Raw genomic sequence first — 10,432 nt, 5'->3', positions numbered from 1 at the left:
GCAAACTGTTTCACTGCTCCTTACAACTGTACTAAGTAGCACCCATGTGATGATGTGTGTAAAAGACCATATACTGTTTGGTGCCTATTTTAAATACTTGAGACAAGTGAAATTTCCATTGCTCTATGCAGTAGAAGTGAAATGCAGTCTAGTGGTAAAGTTACTAATCAAGAAAAATTAAATTGGCTATACAGTATAATTAGTGTTATGCTTTTTTTAGAAATTGTCTGATGAGTAAGGACCTACGATGTGGGATAAATCTAACCGTTTATCGGTGAGTATGGTTATAGTACTTCATTACATTTTTTGGCAAATATTTTAATGCATGGTATATGAATATTCAATGTTTCAGATCTAATGTTTTCATTTTTTTAAAATCATTTTATGTGGTAAAAATGTACTTGTAACCAAATGTCTACCAGATGTCTTACTGCTGGTAAATGTATTGCAGTCAGACTTCTTCCTCTGGCATCTCTTGTGTATCTCATCATCAGCTGTCAAGCACATGGTAGTTTGGACCAGCCATGTGATCCTACCATTTGGGTAGCTAGACTTTTAAAGAGAAAGTAAAGCCTAAGATTAAAAAATTGTGAATAGGCGGGTACTTTAACACAAAAACAAACGTAACGGCAATTGTTTAATTCACCGCTTTTTTGTCTTTCGCCATCTCGATTGACCAGGTGCATATGATATAACTGCTGCACGTGCTGTCAGGAATTTGTTTGCTCCAATTATGCTGGGATTAAACTGCATACGCAGCCCAGTGTACATTACAGTGAAGACTAAGAACAGGCAGGATAAGATTATTGCAGAAGAAATAAAGCCTGACTCTTATTAAATAAATAACTGATCACATTTTTTTTATGAGGTTTAGTTCCACTGTAAAGCCTAAAATGGATGTATACATGTATATTTTCTTCACGTAAGCAAATACATTTTTAGAATACCACTAAACAAATCTTTTTCCATGTACATGTAACTAAAGAATTTTTTTTTTTTTTTTTATTTATTAGCCAGCAATTAAAGCTTCAAGTCCTAGTAAAAAAAAGTTTTTGTTTGACAGTGTCCTTCCGGGAGGTGCTGTGACTTCTGGCCAAGCTGGGCACTTAAAATCCAAAGAAAATGTCCCCCGGTTCTGCCAGATGTTGTGGTGACAGCACCAATGCTTTACAGAAGCATTGGAAGTCTGGGCCAAGGTACTTTGGGGAGGGGTGTTTTGCTTTTTCAATGGAGCTGAAGAAAAAGCAAACTTTTCATAATAATGTATGTAAATTGAACCCCTTCATCTGGAATGTGCCATTATATAATATTTGTGGCCTGCTACATCCCCAACCAATGTCTCCAACTCCTGTAAACAGCTAGGAACTACTGCAGATGTAAGTAGAACCAAGTAGCTCAAAAGTAGACCAAGCTCCTATAGGAAACAATAGTAACTTGGTCAACATTTGAGCTAGCACGTTCATGGTAGTGCAGCAAGGAAAAGGAATTATGGGCACTGCAGGACACAGGATAATTTCTAACAAAGGATAACAGAACCTTACTGTGAAAGTACGCTTATGTTTTAACATGTTTAAAGGCCAAAATGTTTCTGTAAAAAGTAAAAACATCTGAAACACTAATTAAGAACATGCATTTACATATTTTCTCTAGTACGCATTCGCTAAAATAAAGAGAAACAATGACAAGCAATGAAAGTACAAAATAGCCTTTCTTTATTTCCTTCTCTACATTAATTGTAACCCGTGAAGCTGCAACAAAATTGTTAGCAACAAAATGTCACATTTGCATGGAGTGACCTTTTGTTGTTAGACATATTCCTTTTTCCTGCTGTCCAGGACAACTCAGACAGCAGGTCACAATAAAAGCCAGAAAAGGGCAGCAGAAAAAGAGCTTTCTAATGTTTAAAGAGAAAAAAAGTGTCCCAGATCATTTGAGTAGCTGGAGACAGAAGTCAACACAAAAACACAGGCTAATGTGAACAATGTAGGAGGAATACTACAAAAAAGAAAAGAAAAAGTTTGACAACAGAAAAGGAATGACCAAACAATGTTTTATTATATGCATAGGGGAATGTTATATTCTTTTTAATGTAATCATTATATTATTATATTCATGATTAATTTACAGGCAAAATATTAAAGACATGAATCTGGAATGTAAATAGAATTAAAAACACCTTTATTTATTAAGCAGTAAAGAGTATTGAACAAAGTACAAAGAAAACTTGATTTTATTGGTTCTGCAAATATATGTATAGGGATTTGCAAAAGGTTTTTAACCATTTTGCCACTCAAAACTGCCTGCAAAAAATGATTAACATTGGACTGTATGGGTCTAAATATCATTGTTTATTTGACAGGCAATACCTTGCCTTTAAATTTTAAATCGGAACTGATTGTACGCATTTAAAAATGTTCTTGCATGCATTTTTAAGTGTTTGCTTGCAGTTTTTGTAGGTGTTTTCAGGCTTTTTTGCTGCCTGAACAGGCTGTTCACACTGAACAAATGGAGCTCCAAACATCTGCAAAGACAGCTCAGGACACCTGTCCCTAGCTGCCTTCTTCCTTCATTGGCTGAAGTGAGATAGGAGCTCCACCCCACTTTCTGGCAAATGCCTGCAAAATCCAAACATTTTTACCAGAAGCCTTGCTGTGGATATTAGTAAACGCAGTAATTTTTATGCATCACTAGTCTGAAGCCTAAATCTAGCACCTTACTCCTTGCATTGTTTTGTTGAAATCCATATGCATTAGTTAGTACTACTCGTGTACTCAGTCAAAGAGAGTAACAAAGTCAGTCAACTTTAACAGCCACATGCGTGAGGATGTTCCTGATATGTCTACATCTTCCACTAAAAGTAAAAGGTTAGTTCCAAATGTACTGCTTGTACACAGGTACTCTGAACACTAGTTTTTTTTTGCCCCAACACAGTAGATTTAACTGCCTTTTCTTGTTGGCTTGCTACAGCACAAACCTGCAAAAAGTATCTAAATACACCTACTGATACAATCTCCAAAAGCTAAAGGTCAAGCTAACCTAAATTGAGAGCCCTCCTTGGCTCTCTTAGCCCTTTTGAATCCTGAGCTAGGCAGCTTGCACAGCCTCCTGCCTAAGCTACACTTGGCCACAGGCCCTAGTTAAACTCAAATCCTAGTTAAAGGCTTAATCTCTATTTCTAGAAGAATCCATTTCCTCCTGATACACTAGGTGCCCAGAGAAACCTTCAATTACTGGTAAGGCAAAGTGTTGTTGTGTTTTGCTGACCCAATTCTTCCAAGACTCCAGGCCTGGATTCCTAATAAATAGCTGCAAATCTGCATTTCTAAAGTTACCTTCCCCCTTATCCAGGTCCTTTAACACGAAAAAGGTAAAAACGAAAGAAAATACAATAAAATAATCTACATATATATATATATATATATATACACACACATATATATATATATATTCCATGTACATCATTAAGCCAATATTAGATAATTTTCCTGGTAACTTCATTACACATTTTTGTGCTATTCTTGTACTCTTGTACTTCCTGAAGACAGGGACTGCTCACCCACAAGGGCTCACTGATAATACTATCTGCATATGACAAATGGAAATTTGTATTGTGTTTATGTATAACACACGATTCATACATTTCATATCCTGCCTAAATTTCAGGCATGGGGGAATGAGGCATAGAGGCATTTTTGTAGAGTACACAACAGGTCTAATTTGTGATAGTTCATTAATCATTAATATTAGCTAGTGTTTTCTAACAGTATAGAGAGGCCTGTAGCCTTAAAATAATAGGCACAGGGCCTTCATGACAGGGTGGGAGGCTAGCCCAGGGAGGGTAAGGATTAATAAGAATAGAAAATGGTTAGGGAAGAGGCAGTAGTAGTGTTGGAGCAAGAGGTAGGAGGGGAATGGTGGCATTGGAAGAGTTAAAAGGGTGTGAACGGAAGTGGGAGGCCCTCTTTTACAAAGAAAAAGTTAACCTGCCCACCCCCCCACCCCCCCTTTTTAGACTAACAAGAAATATGTTCTTTTTGGGTGGTTATGCAGTCAGGGTCTTGGAAGGCCAGAGTCCTGTTCGTTAAAAAAAAAGTGGTGGATTTTGGCAGGAGGCATCCTCTTTGGTGGGGTCCCCCCTTAGGATCATTTGAAGGTCATGGCTTCTAAGGCAGTGCTGGGCAGCTAGGAGCCAAGGTTGAGATGTTGTCGGAGTAAAATCCTGATAGGCCCGGACTTTGCCTTCTGAGACCTGCAGCCTGGTTGTTCAGGTTTATAGCAGGGAGGTTGAGAGGTTTTATATGATAAAGGATATTGTTGTTTATTGTTATTATTGTTTAAAAGGGGAGTTATAATGTTAGTTAATTAGGTTATATTTATTTATGTTATGTTAATTTATGCTTAAATCATATAAAGGTTTACATTTTGGTTATTTATTTTGGTATTAATGTTGGTATTTATATTTGTATTTATATATAAATGGTAAATTATTTAGCTGTTGTTAAATAAACGGGTGCTTGCTAGCCAATTTAAGTCCAAATTCATGTGTTTGAGTATTTTTAGAGGTGGGGGTGGTTTGGCAAGCAGGTGGGGGATGGGGGATTTTTAGGCATAAAGGACAGGGAGGAAAGGATAAAGGTCTGAGCTACCCTGGTCATGCCACATGATTACTTTTAAAATGTCTTGAACTTTTAGATTATGAATAAACATTTAATCAATAGCAACAGAATGTTCCACAGGGAATTTCCTTAAATACAGGATTGTCCATATTAGTCCTTACACAAGAGTTTTTTATTTACTCATTTTAAACTAAAACTGGTCCCAAATTCCTTACTGTGTCTGGAGTCTACTGGTAAAAACTATCAATTCAAATAAAAAACACTGTCAGCTTGATTTAAACAAATGATGTGTCCCAGAGGTATATACACTGTGAGGCTAAATGAAAGTGTACTAAGGTAAAGGGAAGTTTGAAAGTTAAGTTACGCTGGTAATTTTGAATCTCATTTTCTTGTAAGCACATGATATAACATGCTTGATGTGCTTGACCTATGTTGATCTATACAGATCCCGGACATTGTCATTAGACTTTTCTAGGACATACAGGCAAATTATTTGGACACTAATATACTTTATATTAGTATATATATATAAATATATAGTATATATAGTAAGCAGAAAACATTTCATGGAGAGGGTATACCAGTAAATAATGTTTAAACATTATCTGATTTTTTATCTGCAGTCACACAGCAAAACTCAAAAACATCAATCAGACCACTAGACAGCCAGAAATCATCAAGTATTAACGTTGGGTATTAACAGTGGGGCAATAACCCTACTTTAAGTTAAAACCTGAAGCTTAAAGTAGAACTATGCCCATTCATAAAATAAAAAAAAATAAAATAAACAAGTACTGTCCATAAATTATAAATGCATCTACATTTACAGGAGTTTTTGGTCCCCCTGTAAAGTCTCATAAATGCCTGTTGGTCTTGTGGAGTTCACTTACTGCAGTATCTTAGGGTGATAGGGTGACAACAGTGATTTACTGCTTCTAAATTCAGGTCAGGGTTGCCACTCCAATGTAGGTTTGCCACTCTCATTCCAGGTTTGCTGGATCACCCATGTTCTCCCAAAACAGTCTATCTTTTACAGTCTTGGAGAGCTCTAGTAAATCAGGCCCTGTGAGGCCCATTTTTGACAGCCGTGTTTTAAGGATATTAAATGTGTATCTGTAATAAATATAACATAATAAATACATATAAGAAGAACATTTATAATTATGAAAGATATGGAAAGAATTGTTGACCTATTATTTTAGTAGGGGGTAATTAAAAAAAAAATGCATAATGTGAAGGTGTTTCTGTTAAGTCCAAGTGGGCAAAGTTTTCTTTTAAATTATTTACCCTTTATAAACTTTTAAGCTTTTAATGCATTTGATTTACCTATACAAGAACATTTTTTAAAGAAAATTACAGAATTAGACACTATGTACATTTGCTCTAACAGCAGTGAACAGTTTGCTTTTCCAACACTAAACTCTCAATAAAGAATATAAAGGGAAACAAAATGACTGTCTTAGTGTGTTAAAAGCAGATAATTATTTGTGATCTGGAGAGAAAGTGAGACACTTGGTGTCAGAAGAAAATGTCTGAGAACTGCCTATTAATGAATACTACTAGTTCAGTGTTCTGAAAGGAAAAGTCCATGCAGTAAATGAGGACAATGAGTCACTTGTGTTGCCTCCCTGCCACACAGGAAGGGCATTTGAAGGTCACGGTAATGCCTGTGCACCAGCAACTACATTTACACAAAAATAAATGGACTTATGGGTTGTAAAGTGGTCCCAGCTTAGAGTTTCAATTATACAACACTTGACAACATTCAGTATAATGGAGTTCCCACAACATATTTTAACATACTTTTCCCAGATTTCTTGATAATGGTTTCATTTCATATAGTCTGGATTGTGTTAGTAGAAAGCCCCACCAAGTGGTGATAAGGGAGCGCACATTGCTTTTTTAATCCTGGGCTTTAGAACTCAGAAATACATAAATCTTAATAACTGGTGCTGGTTTAAAGGAAACATTGACTTTTTTGTTATATTTTATTTTGCTAAAATTAAATCAAGGATTTAGTTTATAGACATGGCTCATAATAATTGTAAATAGTTTAGGTAAATTTGATGTGGGATCTAAGGGCCCATTCACACTATTACACTGGGGGCAAAATGCATATTTTACAAAATGCATAGGATTTCTACTTTCTCTGGTGTGATGCAGTGTGATTTAATATGAATGGCATCATAATGCAGCTCATTAAAGCCCTTGTGTTGCAGCAAATGGAAACACTAACATGTTTTGCAGATCACTGCACTGATGATAAAAGGGGCAGGTTAGATTTTTGGTGCATTAGGAAGCTCATTTAAATAAATAGACTCCCGTAATGCAATATATGGTAACCCACATAACTGAGCCCTAACAAATGATGAAACTCTTGAAAACTCCTTTATCCTTTCGATGGTCAGTGACTTCCTTATACATTGCAACGCAGTGTTAAACTTTTGTAGATCATAGCTACAAATGTTGGCAAAATATTCTAACATTCTGGATTATGTTCTAATGATAAAATAGCAAGGTTTAATTGTTACAATGTATATATTCCTTTTACTGCCTTTAGTGTTGTATGACTGTCCTTAAATTATTTGTATATCATGATATTTCCTCTTCATCAACAAAAAATGGGCAATCCCACAAAGTTTCAATCAGCAATGTTACCCACAGCCAAAACAGTGGATCAAATGCCCCTGTGAGAACTTCATTTAGTCCTCAGTACTGAACTGGTGTCCTCATTTTCGAAAAGCATGCATGTTTTTTTTACTTTTTACAATTTGTTTTAAATGTGCGAATAAATGAAATATGATAAATCAGTATTATACCGCACTACATCTAAAAATATATGTATGTGTAGATGGATGAATAATACAAAGGCTTTTGCACCAAATAATAAATTGGTAGAATGTCAATGGTTGGTTTACTAGCTAGCACATCCTTTTCTCATCAGTATCTGGCACAATTCCTGCCAATAATCACTAGAATTTTGGATTAACTATGGCGGTATTGTTCAGCTCCTGACATAGGTGCATGTACATTCCACAGCTTTTCCTACTTGCCCCTTTACTTCATACAAACAAAAATTATGGCCACACAACAATGACATTGTATAACTGTATTAGCAGAATGACTGTTGACAACCTGATTGGAAGAACAGCTTATGTTAAAATATAGGACTCCAACCTAAAACTCTTCCTAGAATTAAATCCATCAAGGAGAAGTAAAGAGACAGTATGGACAAGCTGGTAAATGTGCTTGTACTCGTATCTAAAAATGATGCATTTTAACAAGAAAACAAAATCACCTTTCCTCAACTATCTTGTCTGAAAAAGCCTGTAACCTCTCTAAAATAATCTCACTTTGGTATGAAGGTTTCAACCTTTTAACTTGGAGAAAATCGCCACCAACCCATAACATTAAGTCCGTATGCATCCCTCCAGTAGCATCTATTCAAATAAATTGAATTGTTGACCAAAAACCACATTCCTATTGTACAAGGACCAAAATGTGGGTAGAGTCTTTGAACCTGATTAATCAAAGCTCTCCAGGACTGGAGAGGATAGCCCATCGTGGGTGAACCTGGGTGATCCAGCAAACCGGGAATGGATCTGGTCCAGGACTGGAAACATAACACATGAAAACAGAACAAATGATTTTCAGAAATCCACTCCAGGTTTGCTGGATCACCTAGGTTCTCCCATGAGAGCCTATCTTCTCTTTTCCTGGAGAACTTTATTAAATCAGGCCCAAAGCTAGATGTCAAGACCTTCTATCACAGACCTGGTAGAACACTGTGTTACCGAGGAAAGCATTCACTGTCTTTCTGGTCTGGGTAAATTTGAAATGGAGACAGATTTACAAAGGCACTAGAGGAGCACGAATGTTAATGACGAAGTAACCAGCAGCCAAGATTTATCACAGAAAGAAGCACCTATCAGGGAGCAGATGAAGGTCAGGAGCAGGTTAGGTTTAGCAGTCTTGCGATGTACCGAATGGCAGATAGACTGAAAATCTAAAAACTAACTCTGTGCAACAAATAAAAGGCTGCTACTGTTATGTAGAAAAAATTACAAATAATTAAAAAAAAACAAAAAGCTCATTGATTTTATGCTAATTTACGTTTTGTATAATTCCTTGTAGCCAGATTTTACAGGTTTACAATAGGATCAGATATAAAGCAACCCCTGAGATACAACTTAACATGGCCTACATTTTTAGGTCATTCAAAAACCCAATTAGCAAAAAGTAAACATATTTATTGAAGGGGTGGATTAGAGGGTGGGAAATAACTACAAAATAATGCAGGTATAAATCTCTTTTCACTTTTGCACCTTTAATGTTTGACTGGGATTTTTAAATTAGCAAATTAATTGTAATAATTTACAGAATGAAAAGAAAATAATTAAGTTATTTTATATTTTTTCTAATTTAGTAATTTTCTAAGTTTTCCAAAACTGACTTTGTATAACAAAAAATATAAGAAGGGTATGACTATGGACTTTGTAAAGAGCTGAGTAAAAATAAAAATAAATACAGGTTAACAATAAAAATAAGGACAAACCCAAACAGTTAACACAAAGGTAAACATCTATTTTTTCATAATATTACTAAAAAGATATTAGATCCAGAGTGTGTAGATTAAAAAACACAGTGCAAGAGATTTTTAACCTGGCACAATTTGGAATTCATTTTAAAACAACACAGAATGAGGCCTTTTTGTGACATCACTAAATTCAGACCAGATGCTTTCTACTTTAGGCAGCTCCGAAGTCATGGAAGGGTTTTCATCACAAGCTCCCTGTAAGTAGAGAGGAGACAACTCCCAGTAGTCAGCTTCACAACATTATTCAAGATATTAGGACAAAAGTTTTATTTTCTAAAAAACATGAGCTGGAATTATTGGGGAATTTGAAAATAGTTAATTAGTTAATAGTCAAGATCTTATAATGCTGATGCTTCTTGCATTTTTACTCTGTATACTACATAACAAGGACTTATTGCATACCTCATCGTATATATCTGGCAGATCTTTAAATCAGAGTTACTTTCAACAGGAAAAAAAGTAAGTTAAGGTTTCATGCTTGCTGCATATGTATATTATGGCAGAGCAGCAAAAAGTAGAGCTCTAGTTTATATTTTTTGTAATTAATTGCCCAGACTTCCTAAAAATCAAAAAAAAATTCAGCACTTATACTGCAATAATTATTGAGTATTCAGCGTGGCCTCTTGTAGATTCTACTTTAATGACAGGCTAATATATAAAAAATTTTTTACTGATTTGTAATTTTATTTTTATGTCAAGTGCAAAACTACTCCTATAGGAGCTGCTGAATTGTTAGGATTCATCCTACCCTACTTAATAAACAGACACACCAAGGACAATGAATACTGAACTTTAACCTCCCGACCGTTAAGCCCGACCTTGGTACGGGCTAAAAAAAATTGCTATAATGGTTAACCCCGAGATTTTCCGTACATTAAAATCCCCACTTACCTGGTCCTGCTGTGCTCATCCAGCGTAGTGTTCGTGTTACAGCGTCGTCCTCCGTCGATCGTCGTCCGTCGATCTCCCTCTCCAGCGTCGGGTGCCTTCTCCTATACCAGCGGGACCGGCTGGCAGAACACAAGATTCCGGCCGGCTTCTTACCTGGTCCCACTGATCGTCCCGCGTCGTTCTCTGTCCAGCGCCGGGTGCCTTCTGAAACTAGAAGCCGTCCGGCGGAGAACAAAAAGCCGCTCGGCTTCTCCCTGCGTGCGCGATGACGTTGGCACGTGTGCGGGAAATTCAAATTCAAACTCATTCATTCATTTTGTATTGGATT

The 10,432-nt window shown here is 36.2% G+C and overlaps 1 protein-coding gene across 1 annotated transcript in view; it reads left to right on the top strand.

Annotated features, from left to right (window-relative positions):
• The first annotated feature begins 240 nt into the window (after positions 1-240).
• Positions 241-10,432, top strand: part of LOC140327705 (uncharacterized) — a 31,009-nt gene continuing 20,817 nt past the window's right edge. Inside the window, exon 1 of the mRNA XM_072407065.1 lies at positions 241-274. Within this exon, the coding sequence (XP_072263166.1) occupies positions 248-274 (27 nt within the window). The 5' untranslated portion in view covers positions 241-247. The remainder of the gene's footprint in view (positions 275-10,432) is intronic.

Source organism: Pyxicephalus adspersus, chromosome 3, assembly GCF_032062135.1.
Source record: "Pyxicephalus adspersus chromosome 3, UCB_Pads_2.0, whole genome shotgun sequence".
Taxonomy (NCBI): domain Eukaryota; kingdom Metazoa; phylum Chordata; class Amphibia; order Anura; family Pyxicephalidae; genus Pyxicephalus; species Pyxicephalus adspersus.
This window is presented reverse-complemented; position numbering and strand designations above follow the sequence as displayed.